We start from the raw sequence: 19,263 nt of genomic DNA, 5'->3' as shown, positions 1-19,263 counted from the left end.
TGTACACTGTAAGGCATGGAACTCCTAACTCGGAGGTGAGTCCTTGAGCAAGCCCGATCCAGGGCTAAATGGATAAAAAGGCGTCATAGGTCTTGTGAGACAAATATCATTTGTGTACTAAAACTGTTGATCAGGTGGACCCTTGTTAGGGATAAAAATATCATTTAAATATCCTGACGTGGCATCGTATTATCAGCAGAAAGAAGTGGCAAAAGCACGGCCACGTGTAGCACAGCGGTTGGTAGAAGAAGGGAGAGGGGGATTGCTGAGGTGGCACACTAAGGACCGCAGGATTAAATAAGCAACAAACACAATATAGCCCAAAAGAAAGAAGCCCACACACAAGAAAGGATAAAGGACTCAGTCAACCAACAAACTCCTATTTTGTAGAGAGTTGACCTGATATTCCGCAACAGACGCAGAGGCAGCTTCCAAACCCTAAGCTTTGACTCCAACAGCTATAAAAGGACAAGGAGAATAGTACTGAAGGCATTCACGAGATCATCAAGCAACACTATACTCTAAAAAAATTCATCAGCAATTGACGATAATTATCTAGCAACGTAAAAATTGTATTTCCTTACTTGGGCATTTTTGCATCGATTATAGTGCAAAGTTGGCGGGATTCCGACTCCCCCCGCGGTTGTTCCCACACCGGGTTTTCCGCGTCACCAAAAATCTCTCGTGTCATTCCTTTGTTTATATTTTCCTTCTTTACTTCATCGCATATCCACTCTTTAAATTAGTTATAATACAATATTAACCGGCCGTAGATCCATCACTATCACTCACCAATTAAATAAATAACTCGGTAAATTTTTACCAAAACAGTTTGGCGCCCACCGTGGGGCATAGTGATCACTTTCTATAGCCAAGCCTCGCGAAACCGAACCAGCCATTACAATGTCTGGAACCAGCCCGAATCCTTCCAGCAGCCAGAGTATGTCAGCCCCATCTTCTGCAGCAGGAATTACTTCTGCATCTGCAGGACCAGTCAGTGCATCCCCGGCATCCAGCCAAATGATCCCTGCCAGCATGTCGACCAGAGCCATGCCCCAGCCTCAGAAACCACCGCAGATTCCAAAGGCAACAGGTGCATCCAAATCGACCCAAATCCAAATAGGAAAGCAGCCCCAGCAGAGGAGGCGAAGCAGTATCCAGAAGCCCGACCCAGGAAAGCTCAGGCGCAGAAGTTCTCCGAAGCAGAGGGTCCTCAGCACTCGATCCGATGCAGGTGATGATTCAGGGGATGGACATTCTGCGTCGGGCTGTTGAGGATCTGAGGAAAGACAACCAGAACATGATGGCTCAAATCGTGACGGCAGTCCAGTCCAAACCAGCATCAGCACCAGAGGCTCCAGCCAGAACCAGCGGTGGAGGACTGGGTCGACCAATCCCGTCAGAACTAGTTACCAGGCTGGATCTTGCAGGGGTAGCACCCAGCGAACCAATCGAGCCAAGAGGATTGGGATGTCTGTCATTTGATAATCCACCCAGTCTGCAGCAGACAACAGGTAACGCTTTATTTAGCACCCCTTCTGGATCTGACCTTCCACCCTTTTCAGGTACCCCCGCACACCAGACACCAGGATGGCAGTCTGGACCTGTCTCCAATACAGCAATTCCATCCTGCAACCAGTTCACCAGTGGAGCCTGGATCGGAGGATTACAGCAGACACCAGGATGGCAGCCTGGATCCATAATCGATCAACACCAGAACCACCCCCAAAGATCGTGGCCAACTTTCTGGAGCACCCTGGCTAGGAGGTACACCTGCTGGTTCCTTCCCGCCTGTTTCTAACCCTCTTGCAGGAGCAGGTAACTCGCTGGAGCAGCAATACCAGGAGCTGAGGGAGCTAATGTATAGGATACCAGGCGTAGCCCGTCCGCTGGAGAAAGCAGCCAAAGATAGCTACGCAGACTCACCTTTCGTGGATGATATAGCTCTAATCGGTGTTCCTAAAGGATGTGTGCCGCCAGCTATGACACTCTATGACGGGACCACAGATCCACTTGACCATATCAACCACTACAAGCAGAAAATGATGGTGATAACCGCAACTGGATCTGTAAAGGAAGCTTGCATGTGCAAAGGTTTCAGATCAACACTATCGAGCAGACCTGCGCGGTTCGTCGGCTTACCGAACAAGAGCATATCCACTTCGCCGACCTAGTCAATGCCTTCAACCAATTCGCCGGAAAGCCAGAGCCGAGAAGCAAACCAAATGACCTCTACCGGCTAGTGCAGGGGTTTGAGGAATCTACCCGTGATTACTTGAACCGGTTCAACAAAGAGAAGGTGTCAATTCCAAGGTGTGATATAGCAACCGCTATACAAGCCTTCCGCCGAGGGTCGCACTGTGATTCACAGCTATACAAGGAACTAACCATGCATCCATGCACTACCTTTGAGGAGGTGCAATCGAAGGCGATTGCTGTCATGAGGCTGGAAGAAGACTCTGCGCCTGTAAGAGGCACTTATTGTAATACTCCGTATTTATAAGTCTTGGGGTACTCTATCGAGTAGGCCTTACTCTGTCGAGTAAGGGTAAGTTGCGAAATAAAATAGTTTCTGACCTGTTGGGTACTCGATCGAGTAAGGGGGTACTCGATCAAGTACCTTGGGTACTCGATCGAGTGTCCAGTTTTACGGGGAATTTTCTCGGGTTTTGTTAATTATGCGATTAAGGTATTTAAGTATCGTCGTCATTGTTTTAAATCACTTTTACAAAACCTAAAACCCTGTTTAAGAGAGAAAGCAACCAGTTCATCTTCCTAATCGCATTCTTAGCAATTCCCGGAGTTCAGACGGTCAGTTCTTGTCGTTATTCGTATCGTTGAGTTCCTTGCGTCGAGGGTAAGATCTACGTACCCTTTTTATTGTTTTTCCCTTGATTTGATTAAACCCTAATTTAGAGATTGGGGGTTTTTGTGTGTAGTATGTGATGTGTAGCCTCTATGTGTTATATGATAGGAGGAGGGTTCGTAGAAGAGGCTTTTTGATACAAAAGTTGATACCGTCCTGATCATTGTGCTTTCCGGTAGGATTTCCTACTCGCATTAGTCCCATAATGGGATATTGGTGATGTCTTTGTATTTGGTTGTTTGATATAATGATTGTCTTGTGTTTGTGGTTGTGATTGCTTTGTTGATGGTTCTCGAGATGCGTTCTCGGCTGAGTGGGGTCACTTGCGGGAGTGACTTCACGCCCTAGTTTCGCCCTTCGTGGAACCCGCCACGGAAGGGGATGTGCACATTAATGGACAGGGTTATCGCTCACTATGTGGAGCGGGGATTTGGTGGGTACGGCTGCGGTCCCCCATCGCGGGCTGGTCCAGGTGGACGTCGGGATTGAGATGATGGGAATTGGTTGGTGGTGGTGTGTGTGTGTGTGTGTGATGATTCAAATATCTTTTATCTTATTATTGTTATCTATATTGATTGTGTGATTAGTACTGACCCCGGTGTTGTTTTGTAAACTGCGGTAATCCATTCGGGGATGGTGAGCAGATATTGAGCAGGTATTGAGATGAGTACTGGGATAGCTGGGATGCCACGACATGATGATATGAGTCTTCCGCTGTAGCCTTAGTTTATTTACATTTCTGTTAGAACAGTCATTTGAGAATAATGTATCGTACTTTTGGTTTGGTTTTGAGGATTGTAACTGTTCGCTAAACTATTTATAATAAACGTTGTTTCTTTATTGTTGTTTGATTATCATTGCCTCGGGTAACCGAGATGGTAATGTCTTCATACCTGAGTGGTCCTGGTAAGGCACTTGGAGTATGGGGGTGTTACAAATGGTATCAGAGCGACGATCCTGAAACCTGTAACCAATGAACTTAATGAACATAGGGAGTCAATAAAAATGAACCCGGGGTAAAAGTTGTGGGAGCTAGTGCAAAGACTTGGGAGACGTCCTAAAGTCGCAGGGGTCGCCCTACAACTTTGAACCGGTCACATGGGGGAAGTGTTTGTCGAGTCGTATGTGTGTTTGGTTAACTTGTTTACGAATGTGATGGAATGTGTTAGTTGTTGGATGTTGAAGTAGAAAGTTGAGCATGTGAAAGAAAATGGTGATATGAGGAAATTTGTTGATGAAATGATAACATGTTGGATGATTTACAATGTGGCATTTAATAATATGATGAAATGGTTTCGTAGATAGTAGAAAAGATGCGTAGTATGCTTATTATGATATAAGGTGGTTTATAAAGTTTAGCATGTTAGCATATGACGTAACATGCGGGTAGCTCTTACGAATTAGTGTTACTCGATCGAGTGGGACTGACTCGATCGGGTGGGTTTTTGGCGATTTTGAGTCCAGAATCGAGTTTTGGGGCACTCGATCGAGTAACTAGGGTACTCGATCGAGTAGAAATCACTCGATCGAGTAGCCTAGATACTCGATCGAGTAGGTAAGAGATCGAAGGTCCTGTTTGGGTCTCAGTTTGGGTACTCGATCGAGTACGTGGGGCACTCGATCGAGTAGCCCGTTACTCGATCGAGTGTGTTTGGGAACTCGATCGAGTGGGTTCTGGGCAGCGTGTTTTCGTGTTTTGAGGTTAGTACGTGTGTTTATGTTTACCCTTTCTTATATAGCTTCAAGATGCCGCCCAAGAGAACTGCTTTGTATGCGAGAGCTGAGCTCATGACCGTAGATGACATCGTTAAGATGTTAGAGCACCAGGATGCTCTTACTAAGACCCTGAAGAGAGTGAATGAGGACAAGGATAAGAATAAGGAGAAGGAGGTTGATCATTCTAAAATCATCCTCTATATTGCGAGGTTTAACCCGAAAGAGTACAAGGGAGTTGGGGAGCCCAATCTGCTTGATAGTTGGCTGAGAGAGATGGAGAACATCTTAGACTTGGTTCATTGTCCTGATGAGATGAGAGTGGAACAGGCTGCATTCTATCTGAGGGAGGCAGCAGGCAAGTGGTGGGATTCAGTGAAGGTGAGTGCTAAGGAAATATATACCAACCAAGGCTTACCTGCTATACCTTGGGAGGAGTTTCGTAGGGCTGTGAGAAAGGAGTTTGTACCCGAACATGTGAGGAGTAAGTTGAGAGAAGAGTTTGATGGTTTTAAGATGACTGCTGAGATGTCTGTGGCTGAGTACTACAGGCTGTTCAATGAGAAGTCTAGGTATGCTGAAGACATGGGTTTGAGTGAGGAGAATTTGGCATTGAGGTTTGAGAGGGGGTTGACCACCAAGATTATGGATAAGTTACCCGTGGGGATCCTTACTGATGTTAAGGAAGCTTATGAGCGGGCTGGGAGAGCGGAGAGGTTGGTGGAGATGGCTCAGGAGAGGTCAGGTGGTGAGAAGAGGAAGTCTGAGAGCGAGGGTGGTGGCCAATCGAATCACAAGAAAGGCAACCACAATCAGTCTAAAGGATTTTCTTCTGGGTCTGGGTTTAGTGCTAGGGCTTCCTTTGGGCGTGGCCGTGGAAGTGTGAGTAATAGTTGGGGAGTGACCTGCTATGGTTGTGGTGGTGTAGGCCACAAGAGACATGAGTGCACGAGTGCACCAGGATCTTTTCAGAGACCTGCACAGAGCTTCGCGAGCAATAGACCGGCTGGAACATGGCCAAACCGGGGAAGTCAGAGTTACCAGAGTGGAGGCAACCGCAACGGCGGTAATTCTTATCAGAAGACACTGACGAACAACAACAACAATCAAGGGTCGGGTGCTAAGCCGACCGCATCAGCCAGTACTGTCCAGGGAGGTGGACAGAAGACCAGTGGCAAGTTATTCATGATGGAGAAAAAGGCAGCTGAGGAGGATGCGCACATTATCACCGGTACATTCCTTGTTAATGGTATTCCTACCTTTGTTTTGTTTGATTCGGGGGCTTCTCAGTCATTTGTGTCTTCGAGTCATGTAAAACAGTTGGGTTTGAGAGTATATGAGTCTGTTAGTGAGCAAGTTTTCATACCTTCGGGTGAGTCTGTATCGTGTGGGAGATTGTATAGAGATGTATCTTTGATAGTTGGGCAAGTTGATTTCCCTGTAGACTTGCTAGAGTTTCCTTTTAACGGTTTTGAGATGATAGTTGGGATGGATTGGTTAGGAAAGTATAAAGCTAAGATAGACTGTCATCAAAAGAAAGTGTCCTTAAGAGGTCCGAAGGGTGTTAGTGTGTCTTATCGTGGGTTTCTAGTCAAACCCAAAGTTAAGTTGATTGCAACTGTTACCTTGAAGTCTTATCTGAGGAAGGGATGTCCTTTGATCCTGTGCCATGAGAGAGATGATCGGATAGAGAGCCCGGCAGTGGATGAGATACCAGTGGTGGGGGGAGTTTGCGGATGTTTTTCCAGAGGAGATTCCGGGGTTACCACTGAAGAGGGAGATAGATTTCACCGTCGAGTTGAAGCCAGGGATGGGGCCAATCTCTAAGGCACCGTACCGTATGGGTCCTAAGGAGATGGAGGAACTTAGGAAGCAGTTGGATGATTTGATAGAGAAGGGATACATTAGACCAAGTGTATCGCCGTGGGGAGCACCAGTTCTGTTCGTGAAGAAGAAAGATGGGAGTTTGAGGTTATGCATAGATTACAGGGAGCTAAACCGTGTGACGATAAAGAACAAGTATCCTTTGCCAAGGATAGATGACCTGTTTGATCAGTTGAGCGGTGCAACAGTCTTTTCTAAGATTGATTTGAGGTCGGGGTACCATCAGGTGAAGATTAGAGAGGTGGACATACCAAAGACAGCTTTCACGTCAAGGTATGGCCATTATGAGTATGTGGTGATGCCGTTTGGGTTGTCTAATGCGTCGGCAGTGTTTATGGATTTGATGAACAGAATCTTCAGACAGTTTTTGGACCAGTTTGTAGTGGTATTCATTGACGATATCTTAGTCTACTCTAAGACTAAGAAGGAGCATGAGGAGCATTTGAGGATCGTGTTGCAGACTTTGAGGGATCATGAGTTGTATGCCAAGCTGTCCAAGTGTGAGTTCTGGTTAGAGAAAGTTGCTTTTCTGGGGCATGTGATCTCTAAAGATGGGGTAGCTGTGGATCCGGCGAAGATTGAGGCAGTGACAAAGTGGGAAGCACCAAAGAATGTTGCTGAGGTTAGGAGTTTCTTGGGTTTAGCTGGATACTACAGACGGTTCGTGAAAGATTTCTCCAAGATAGCTAGACCGATGACAGCGTTGATGAGGAAAGAGAACAGGTTTCGTTGGGATGAGAGTTGTGAGACGGCGTTCCAAACATTAAAGGAGCGTTTGACCACAGCTCCTGTCTTAGCATTGTCTGAAGGGAGCGAGAATTTTGAGGTTTATACAGATGCCTCGAAGAATGGGCTGGGATGTGTGTTGATGCAGAATGGTAAAGTGATTGCCTATGCTTCTAGGCAATTGAAGCCTTATGAGGAGAATTACCCTACTCATGATCTGGAGTTGGGTGCAGTGGTGTTTGCTCTCAAGATTTGGAGACATTACCTTTATGGAGCAATCTTTAAGGTATTTTCTGATCACAAGAGTCTCAAGTACATCTTCACGCAGAAGGAGTTGAACATGAGACAGAGGAGGTGGATGGAGCTGATTGGCGATTACGACATGGAGATTATCTACCATGAAGGGAAGGCCAATGTTGTTCTTTGATGCTTTGAGTAGGAAGAGTGTACATTCCTTGTGTACAGCTCTATCTTTGATGAGGGCCGAGGATGAAGTAGCGAGCTTTGGGATACATATGATGCGAAAGGAGATGCCATGGGGATATGACGGTACAGACTTGAGTTTTATGATGATATTCGGGATAAGCGAGGCTTTGGATCCTAAGATAGTGGAGTGGAGAGTGGAGTAGAAAGGGGCTGTGTCCTTGTTTTCTATTCATACAGATGGTAGTTTAAGGTTTGATGGTAGGTGGTGTGTTCCTAATGACGAGGAGTTGAAAAAGACAATCATGACGGAGGCGCATTGCACACCATATTCATTCATCCAGTGGAGACAAGCTATACAAGGATTTGAAGAAAACGTTTTGGTGGCCTGGGATGAAGAAAGAGACAATGAGTTTGTGTCCGTTGTTTGACATGCCAGAGAGTTAAAGGTGAACAGCGACGACCACAAGGTAAGATTCAGTCTTTAGAGGTGCCTGAGTGGAAGTGGGAATCCATTTCCATGGATTTCATTGTGGGTTTGCCTAAGAGTCAACAAGGTAACAACATGATTTGGGTGATAGTGGATCGTCTGACCAAGTCAGCTCACTTTGTTCCAATGAAAGATACATGGACTAAAGCACAATTGGCTATGGCCTATCGAAAGAACGTGCTTAAGTTACATGGAGTCCCTAAGGACATAGTGTCCGACAGAGATGCGAGGTTTATATCGAGGTTTTGGAAGGAGTTGCGGGAATCGTTGGGAACAACTTTGAAGATGAGTACAAAGATTTCATCCTGCGCGACAGACGGGCAGACTGAGAGAACAATCAAGACACTTGAGGATATGTTGCGAGCTTGTGTGATGGATTTCGGTGGTAGGCCGGGAGCAGAGGTTGGACTTGATAGAGTTTTCTTACAACAACATGCTATCACACCATTTGGCATGGCACCGTTTGAGGCTTTGTATGGGAGGAGATGTAGGAGTCCAATCTGTTGGGACGATAGTCTTGAGGCAAAGGGTTTTAGGACCAGAGATGGTGCATGAGATGGTGGAACAGATTAAGATGATCAGGGAACGGATGAGAGCAGCCCAAGATCGACAAAAGAGTTATGCAGATCTACATCGTCGGGACATAGAGTTTCAAGTTGGGGACAAAGTTCTTTTGAAAGTGTCTCCTATGCGTGGGGTTATGAGATTTGGGAAGAAAGGCAAGTTAAGTCAGAAGTTTATAGGGCCTTATGAGATCTTAGAGCGAGTTGGGGAAGTTGCTTATCGTCTGGCTTTACCAAAGCTGCGTTAGAGAGAGAGTGCATAATGTGTTTCATGTATCGCAGCTGCGGAAGTATGTGAGTGACCCGTCACATGTGTTGGAGGTAGAGAGCTTAGAGCTAGATGAGTCCTTATCATATCTTGAGGTGCCTAAACAGATTCTAGACCGAAAGGTTAGAAAGACTAGGAGTGGTGAGACAGTTTTGCTTAAGATCCTGTGGTCTAACCACGAGACCGAGGAAGCTACATGGGAGCCAGAGGAAGCTATGAAAGAGCGTTACCCTTTCCTTTTTGATCAGGTATGTATGGTTACGGGGACGTAACCTTGTTTCTTTTAGGGGGGTAGGAGATGATCGCGAGCAGTTTTAAGAGTTTTATACACCTTTTATATGTAGCGTCGGTATGTTTGTCGGGATGAGTTGGGTTGGTATCATGTTTTATGTTAAATTTTGTTTGGCTTTTGAGTCGGGAATGTTGTGGGAGTACCTTTGTTAGTAGTGGTTTGAACTTCGGGGACGAAGTTCCTTTTAAGGAGGGAAGACTGTAATACTCCGTATTTATAAGTCTTGGGGTACTCTATCGAGTAGGCCTTACTCTGTCGAGTAAGGGTAAGTTGCGAAATAAAATAGTTTCGACTGTTGGGTACTCGATCGAGTAGTCAGTACTCGATCGAGTAGGAGGGTACTCGATCGAGTACCTTGGGTACTCGATCGAGTGTCCGGTTTTACGGGAATTTTCTCGGGTTTTGTTAATTATGCGATTAAGGTATTTAAGTATCGTCGTCATTGTTTTAAATCACTTTTACAAAACCTAAAACCCTGTTTAAGAGAGAAAGCAACCAGTTCATCTTCCTAATCGCATTCTTAGCAATTCCCGGAGTTCAGACGGTCAGTTCTTGTCGTTATTCGTATCGTTGAGTTCCTTGCGTCGAGGGTAAGATCTACGTACCCTTTTTATTGTTTTTCCCTTGATTTGATTAAACCCTAATTTAGAGATTGAGGGTTTTTGTGTGTAGTATGTGATGTGTAGCCTCTATATGTTATATGATAGGAGGAGGGTTCGTAGAAGAGGCTTTTTGATACAAATTTGTTGATACCGTCATCATTGTGCTTTCCGTGTAGGATTTCCTACTCGCATTAGTCCCATAATGGGATATTGGTGATGTGCTGTATTTGGTTGTTTGATATAATGATTGTACTGTGTTTGTTGTTGTGATTGCTGTTGAAGGTTCTCGAGATGCGTTCTCGGCTGAGTGGGGTCACTTGCGGGAGTGACTTCACGCCCTAGTTTCGCCCTTCGTGGAACCCGCCACGGAAGGGGATGTGCATATTAATGGACAGGGTTATCGCTCACTATGTGGAGCGGGGATTTGGTGGGTACGGCTGCGGTCCCCCACTGGCAGGGCTGGTCCAGTGGACAGTCAGGATTGAGATGATGGGAATTGGTTGGTGGTGGTGGTGTGTGTGTGTGTGTGACAGTTCAGCTGTCTGTTTATCTTATTATTGTTATCTATATTGATTGTGTGATTAGTACTGACCCCGGTGTTGTTTTGTAAACCTGCGGTAATCCATTCGGGGATGGTGAGCAGATATTGAGCAGGTATTGAGATGAGTACTGGGATAGCTGGGATACCACGACATGATGATAGGAGTCTTCCGCTGTAGCCTTAGTTTATTTACATTTCTGTTAGAACAGTCATTTGAGAATAATGTATCGTACTTTTGGTTTGGTTTTGAGGATTGTAACTGTTCGCTAAACTATTTATAATAAACGTTGTTTCTTTATTGTTGTTTGATTATTATTGCCTCGGGTAACCGAGATGGTAATGTCTTCATACCTGAGTGGTCCTGGTAAGGCACTTGGAGTATGGGGGTGTTACACTTATGATTCAGACCCAGTATCCAGAAAGGCTCCAGTAGAGAAGAAGAGCGAAAGATCCAAACCCTACAGCAGAAGCGTGAATAAAGTTTCTGGAAATTCAGAAGGAAAGTCCGAAGCAGATCCGCCTCCGAAAGTAAGTGAGTATGGTTTCACTACCAATCTTGCAGGACTATTCAAAGCCTTGAAGGAGCCGGGACGCAGAGTCGATGATGGCCAAAACTTCCGAAAGGAAACCCCAAAGAGAGACACGGGCAAAAAGTGTGAGTTCCACGGCAGCAACACTCACAACACCGATGAATGCCACTCCCTCCGAAAGGAAGTCAAATTTCACTATGACCAAGGAAACCTGGATCATCTCCTACCCAGAAACACAACCAGAGTGAATTCAGCGGATCAGGTTCTGCCCTCCCCTCCTTCTCATTGCTCTAGAACTGTGAATGTCATTACAGGTGGATCGGAGCTGTGTGGGCTGACATACTCAGCAGCTAAGAGGCATGCAACCAGGACTAAGGGAGACAGACCAGAGAGCTCCTGCAGAGTTAACCACCAGAATCTGCCGCCAGTCACCTTCGACGAAACAGACGCAAGATCTACTCCTGAACAGCACCACGATGCTCTAATCATCACGCTTCCCATAGGAAATTGCAAGGTGAAAAAGATCCTGGTGGATACCGGAAGCTCCGTCAACTTGATCATGATGGAAACACTCAAAGGAATGGGATTCACCGAGAATGATCTAGCAAAGAAGGCAATTCCCTTGGTTGGTTTCAGCGACGAAACAAAGCACTCCCTAGGAGAAATCATCATCCCAACCTACGCCGGGGTGTAAACAAACAGGTAAGGTATCTGGTTATTGATGGGCCCTCTACTTACAATGTAATCCTTGGCAGGCCCTGGATCCACGAGATGAAAGCAATTCCCTCAACGTACCACCAATGCCTGAAATTCCCAACACCTTGGGGGGTGCAAGAAATACGTGGGGACCAGGAAGAAGCTAAGGATTGCTACAAGGTGGCTCTAAAGCCGACAATAGGTTCGCCCGCATAGCAATTACAGAGCCAGCGCATCCAGGACGAGTACATTGAGCCTCAGCAGGCAGAACTAGACGAAGTCATCCTGGACTCGCTGCATCCAGAACGAACTGTTCTCATTGGATCTGAGTGTAGAGGTAAGATTCGTGAAGAGCTCATTCGGTTGTTGAGAACTAACATAGACTGCTTTGCTTGGTCACATGATGATATGATAGGGATAGACCCAAGTGTGATAACCCACAAGCTAAGTGTGGATCCAAGCTATAAACCTGTGCAGCAGAAAAGAAGAAAATTTGCTTATGAAAGAAACCAGGTTATAAATCAAGAAGTAGATAACCTGCTTGCTGCAGAAAAGATTCGTGAAGTAAAATACCTAGAGTGGTTGTCTAATGTGGTAGTAGTCCCAAAGAAGAATGGCAAGTGGAGGGTCTGCGTCGATTTCACGGATTTAAACAAAGCTTGCCCAAAGGATCCATTCCCTCTACCACACATAGACGCCATGGTAGATGCTACTGCGGGCCACGAGATGCTGACATTCCTGGATGCCTGGAGTGGATATAACCAGATAAAGATGCACCCCAGTGACCAGGAAAAGACAGCGTTCAGATCCGAGAGAGGTATCTATTGTTATAATGTCATGCCTTTTGGACTGAAAAATGCAGGATCTACCTATCAGAGGTTGGTGAACATGATGTTTAAAGAACAAATAGGCCAAACCATGGAAGTATATATAGACGATATGGTCGTCAAATCGAAGCAGGCTTCACAGCACCACCAGCACCTGGCAGAAACTTTCAATACCCTCAGGAAATACCAAATGAAGCTGAATCCTACGAAGTGCACCTTCGGAGTATCCAGTGGAAAGTTCCTAGGGTACATGGTGACCCGTAGGGGAATAGAGGCCAAGACCGAGCAAATAAGAGCAATTCTGCAGCTGGAATCACCGCAGAAACCAAAAGACGTCCAGCGCCTGACTGGAAGAGTGGTAACCTTAAACAGATTCATATCCAGATCCTCGGACAGATGCAGGCTATTCTATGATATACTCAAAAAAAGCCAAAGATTTGAATGGACGGACGACCACGAGAAAGCATTTCAGGAGGTGAAGCGCTATCTCAGCACCCCACCTCTCCTGTCGAAACCAGAGCCAGGAGAACCACTTTTCCTGTATCTGTCAGTCACAGAAGCAGCAGTTAGTACAGTGCTAGTACGAGAGCAGAAAGGATCACAGCACCCGGTATACTACATCAGTAAGTCTCTGCTTCCCGCAGAGACCAGGTACACATCACTAGAAAAACTTGTCCTTGCACTAGTTATTGCATCCTATAAGCTACGTCCCTACTTCGAATCTCATACTATTTCTGTGATAACTAATTACCCTCTTAAAACTATCATGAGAAAACCAGAATTGTCAGGACGTATGGCTAAATGGTCCGTGCATTTGAGCGGGTACGATTTGAAGTTCGAACCCCGTACGGCCATAAAGTCTCAGGCTCTGGCAGACTTTGTGTCTGACTTCTGCCCAGCGCTCCAGACCCAGGTCGAACAAGACATCCTGAATCTGGAAGAAGACAAAGGAGAACAAGTATGGGAGTTACATGTGGACGGAGCCTCAAACGCCAAAGGAGCAGGAGTAGGGCTGGTCCTCAAATCACCCCAGGGAGACCTCATAGTCCAGGCCGTACGATGTGAATTCAAAGCCACAAACAACGAAGCAGAATATGAGGCACTAATCCTGGGTCTGAAGCTGGCTCTGGATCTGAAAATCAGACACCTTCAGGTTTGCAGTGATTCTAAGCTTATAGTTAACCATGTAAATGACTGCTATGAAGCCAGGGACCCCAGGATGATGGCATATTTAGATATAGCAAAAGAGCTGAAAGTCAAGTTTGTCACATTCAACATCAAGCAAATCCCCGGAGCGAGAATGCGAAGCGGCGCACTAGCCACCCCCGGGGCAACCTTCAAGACAGAAACTATCTCCACGATACCAATTGTCCACGTCTTTGGAGCCAAAGAACACTAAAATCTCAAAGCGAAGCGAGAAAAAGTGTGCGGCAAAGACCAAGAAGAAGAAAAAGTACTCCAGACCGAGGAAACCCTACCTAGACCGGTTGCGAGAATGACGTCCTACCAAGATAAAAAAAGGAGGTAAGGGGCTTTAAAATGAAAGCATCCAGATTCCTACTAATCGATAATGTTCTTTTCAGAAATCCCTCGCTGGACCCTACCTCGGTGCCTGGATCGGGAAGAGTCTCAGTCGCTTTTGCATGCTCTCCACAGTGGAGAATGTGGAAACCATACGGGGGGGAGCACATCCAACAAGGCACCGAGGCGGGGATACTTCGGCCCACAATGCGCAAAGATGCCATGGAATTCGCAAAAGATGCGACGCTTGCCGAGGGCACGCCCATGTTAGCCACCGGCCAAGCCTCTCGCACCAGGTTATCTCACCATGGCCTTTCATGAAGTGGGGGATGGATATCGTGGGACCACTATCCGAGCACCAGAAACAAAGTCTACATGCTCGCCATGACGGATTACTTTTCCAAATGGATAGAAGCGAAATCATTCTCCCAGGTTACGAAACCCGGTGATATCTTTCATTAAACGCAATATCATATGCAGGTTTGGCATTCCATCTGAAATTATATGCGATAATGGGTCTCAATTCATTGGAAATAAGACGGAAGCTTTTTGTGCTAGGTGGAACATCTCGTTGCAGAAATCTACTCCCAGAACCCCAGGTCCAACGGACAAGTCTGAATCCGAATAAGATTATCATTGAAAACTTGAAAAAGAAACTAGAGGAGATTGGGGGCAAATGGGCGGAAGAGCTACCTCGGTTCTCTCAATGTGACGAGAACCACACCAAAGGTTGCAACGGGGCAAACCCCCTTTAGCCTGGTGTTCGGAGCAGAAGCAGTCATCCCATCTGAAGTCAGGGTCCCAACCCATAGATATGGATGCATCACAGAAGATCGGAACCAGGTGGAAATGGCAAGTAGCCTGGACACGATAGATGAACTCAGAACCAGCGCCCAGATCAGGATGGCTTCCTACCGACAGACTGTGGCTAAAAGCTACAACAAGAACGTAAAAGTAAGAACTCTGCAGGTAGGAGATCTAGTCCTGAGGAAAGTCTTCCAGAATACCAAGAACTAGCAAGCAGGGAAATTCGCCTACAACTGGGAGGGACCATACCAAGTAGAAAGCACAGTTGGAAATGGAGCCTACCGACTCATGACCATGGAGGGGCAAATGGTTCCCAGATCCTGGAATATCACCCACTTGAAAAAATATTTTACTTAAATCACCAGCATGGTCAACAACTGGGTACTCAGCCTACCAGATACAGTCCAGCCAGGTTCTAGATATTGTCTTACATATTTTCTGGCTCTGAATATTTTTCTGTCTCTGAGTATCTTTATATCTCCAAATATTTTTCTGGCCCTAAAGATATTTTCCTGCTTCTGAAATATTTTTCTATTTTTGAATATTTTTCTGGGTCTAAATATCTCCTGATTCTGAATATTTTCTGGCTCCAAAACGCTATTTTTTGAATTCAACATTTATGGTTCTAATAGCCTTGCTCGTATTTTAAATCTAACAAGTTTTAAATTGAAAAAACCACCTTGAATAATTTAAATTTTTTCAAATAAGCCAAGGAAATAAGATGCAAACTAATCTGGCAGAGCCTGTATTTCATTACAGAAGGCGTGTGTCCGTGGCTAAGCACGTACAACCGGGACAACCAGCCTCCCGCGATGCATTATCACCCACGCAAGCCTGGCTCCTCTGAACGAGTGGGCATACTAGACCCCTTAGCCAGCAATCTAACAGCGATGGCCAAACAAGCGACGTGCATGCACAAATCAAAGCACCAGGAACGGTACGACACAAAGAGATAACCATTAGGAAATACTTAAGTTTCAAAAGCAAAGTATGTCTGGCACCAGAGCCAGACCAAAAGTACATAAGCTGTCCAAAATAAAAATATCATGCCCCGTAGGGCCAAAAACTAACTAAGCATAGGATAAGTCTGTCAGATGCAGGAAAAAACTAATCTATGTCAATATGCTCCACAGCTTCAGAAGCAGCTACCTGAGCATCAGGAGCAGGAGAATTCACCTCTTCCTCAGCGCCTGGGTCATCAGTAGGAACGATCTGCACTGCTCCACCAAGCCAGCCAATATATCCAGATTCGACTGTCCGGAAAGGTAGCAATGAGCCTCCCCTCTTCAGCTCCTAAATCCCAGGCCGAATGCTCCCCCTTCTGGAACATCTTTATACAGCTGATCTTCGTTTCCAGAGCAGCATATGACAGAGCATCCACTAGAGTCTTTTTCAACTCCTGCACATCAGAAGCCTTCTCCTCCTGAATCTGGGCAGCACGAGCCTCCGCATCAGAAGCACGTTTCTCCACCTCTGAGATACGCCTCTCAGCTTCTGAGGCACGCTTTTCAGCTTCAGCAGCCTTCCTTTTAGCATCAGCAGCCTCCTTCTCGGCATCAGCAGCCTTCTTCTCAACACCAGAAACCCGCTCTTCAAAGAAAGAAAGATTGCTCGCAAACTCGCTGCTTCGAGCGACCTCCTCCAAAGAAGAAACTTTGGGATCTATCCAGATCAGCCTGAATCTTAAGCCTATCCTCATTTGCTTCTTTCGCCAGCTTCTGAAATTTGGCATTCTCCGCTTCCATAAGAGGAACCTTCTTCCTCAGATACAGGGACATCTGGAAGGACTGCCAGACCAAAGCGAAATGTCAAAAGAGAAAAGGGGGATTCTTCAGAGACAATCAAACATATGTTACCTCGAAAGACTGCTCTGTGTGGACAGCGGGCCGCCCACGGGGGCGCTTGGTGAAGGGCTCGAAAACAAGCGTTTGCATTTTGTATGGAGTCGCCACCAATTTTTATGGGAAATTGGAACCGTTCGAATACCTCGTGTCATGTCAAGACACAAAGTAGTGACATGAACACTAAGCAATCGTTACCCTTAGCATTCTATGTCTAGAATGACTCTCGTGGATGCCAATGAACACGGGTGCTCACGGAGATCTGGAGTAAGGGGTGAGGGTACGTATTAGGAAGCTCTTTTGATCGAACACCTAATCCCGCCCGCCTCGATAGCGGCCTCTACTAATGATTAGGGAAGTTATTCGTACTTGATATATCGTCGGCTATATGCATGCATGCAACATCCATAGATTAATCCTAGCATGTGAGAATTAGACTAAGTCGGTTGACATGTAATTAGCATACAATTGGGTCGAAGTTGAGATTTAATGCTCATTTACATGTGAAGCATACAAATGATACGAAAAATACAATAATGATAAATATAAACTACAATAATTACATTGGAATAGGCGATTTATGTCGAAAATACCTTTAAAACGGATAATTTGAGAAAAAAGAAATAAGAATAAAACACGACGATCGAAGGTGATAATACAGATATTAGTTGATACATACGTAATCTAATTAAACTAGGTCAAGGCGAAAAGGAGTTCGGGGACGAATTCACCCTGAACAAAGCGCGTGAAGAGCACTGCGCCCTTTGGAAGAGGCGCGGCCGATTCTTTGCGTCTGTTCCAAGGGTGAGTTCTCAAGCTGTGGCGGAGCTTTAATCGCAAAACCGTTAATGTTATTTGTTAATTTTAAGGATTGATTACGATTTTAGACTCGGATGAAAGTTATTAGCAGATTATTTACATACGATTGAGGTCATAAAACAGTAAAACATGATTAAGACGGAAATAAGACGGATTAATTATGTGAAGGGTCGATGTTAATGAATGATTAATTAAACTAACTAACTAAACGAATTATTAACTAAACAGGATGAACGACGCGGATTAATGAACAAACAGGTGAAAATATATCAACAATGAATCCCAGAAACTCAATATGAACGAATTGAATCCCTAAAACTCGAATTGAATCTTAATGACGAAAACCCGCAAATATTGATTATTAGGGATTTGAGTCGGTTTTATGACGATTAAAACATGTTAATGATGATGGTTAATATACATATGAATTATTAAACTATCATGTGAACGAATTAACAGACGAACAAAACAAAAGAAATAGATTTGACACGAATTACGAGAGGACGGAGGAAGAAGAAAAGAAGCGAGAATCTGCGCGGCCTCACGAAGAGGCGCGCGTGAGTGCTGCGCTCCTTCGAAGAGGCGCGGCGGTTGCTGCGTCTTTTCTCGACGTCTGTCTCTTTGGAAATCCGCAAAAAAGGTTTTAAAGACGGTTTTAGAAATCGGTTTTAATGAGGTACTTTCGACATAAACCTTACAATTGTTATACAATAATAAAATACAATAAATAAAAGAGAGATTAATACACCCTCAGACTTACATGTTGACGGAACGAGAAGAACTAAGAAGATCGATTAGTGAATGCTCGACGCGAATGCAAGGAAAGAGTGCCCTCGAAAGAGGAAAACGATTTAACAAGATTGATTAATTAGATTGATTGAGTGTAGTGGTCAAATTGGTCGGTCATGCAACGGAGAGGCTGGTACCCGGAAAGATCCGAGCTTACGTGGTCGGAAGTCCAAGCACGTAGGCGCCAATTAGTAAGAACGAAGTCTAGAATGCAAAGGGAGAAGAGAAGGGCGGACACTCGCGTGAGAAATATGAGGAACGAAAGCTCCTATTTATACTAATCACGTGAAGGAATAGGGTTTCGGAGACTCTTTGGAAGTGAATCTCGGAAAGATATGAAAAAGATACGTAAATCATGCAAAGAAGGGCCTGGGAAGAGGCGCGCGAGCCACATGCGTCTCTTGGAAGAGGCGCAGCACCTGCTGCGTCTATTCCCAGGAGGTTTCCTCCTGCTTAAGAAAGATTTCCGTGTTTAAGTTATGGTAGGACGGAAATAATTCGATTTATCTTATGAATATTATGGGATATTATTTGCCAAAAGATAAAATTTGAGAAATATGGAATAGAAATATCCGGAACATTCCAGAACATTCGACTCGGATTTAACAAATATCGAAAAATGGAGACGGTTTTTGACCCGGACTCCGAATGTACTCTAATTACTGCCAAAACGACCGTATCGGGACGTAGATGACAACTAAGAGGTTGACATTAATATTTGAGCAATCACTTGACGATAATCTTACGAACTGTCACAAATCGTTCCGCGTATCAAACATGCGGCCCAATCATCACCGGGTGGTTTGCGAGGGGTGCAGAAACGAGGTGTCTACAGAGCCCCCACTTTGACTGAGGCTTGGACAAGGCGAAAGTCAAAGTATAGCCATCAGGTCAATCGAAGATTACAACCTGACGACTATGGCGACGCGAGGTGGCTCAAGGGGTCTGAGCCAAGGACCTGTCGTCGGGAACATTTTAGAGTCTGTCGACTATCGGGGAGGGTCGTTTAAAGTCCATTAGACTACGTAAGGAAGCTCGCCAGCCATAAGAGGAGACCATACCTGA

General features: G+C 45.3%; 1 protein-coding gene across 1 annotated transcript; it reads left to right on the top strand.

The window, feature by feature from the left end:
• Positions 1-1,859: 1,859 nt before the first annotated feature.
• Positions 1,860-11,592, top strand: LOC141649844 (uncharacterized). The gene is made up of 3 exons (XM_074458516.1): positions 1,860-1,970; positions 2,102-2,483; positions 10,775-11,592. The coding sequence occupies exons 1-3, from the start codon at positions 1,860-1,862 to the stop codon at positions 11,590-11,592; spliced, it is 1,311 nt and encodes a 436-aa protein (XP_074314617.1).
• The last annotated feature ends 7,671 nt before the right edge of the window (positions 11,593-19,263 follow it).

Source organism: Silene latifolia, chromosome 3 (assembly GCF_048544455.1).
Source record: "Silene latifolia isolate original U9 population chromosome 3, ASM4854445v1, whole genome shotgun sequence".
NCBI classification, from domain to species: Eukaryota; Viridiplantae; Streptophyta; class Magnoliopsida; order Caryophyllales; family Caryophyllaceae; genus Silene; species Silene latifolia.
Note: the sequence above shows the minus strand (reverse complement) of the source record. Positions and strands in the feature narration are given on the sequence as shown.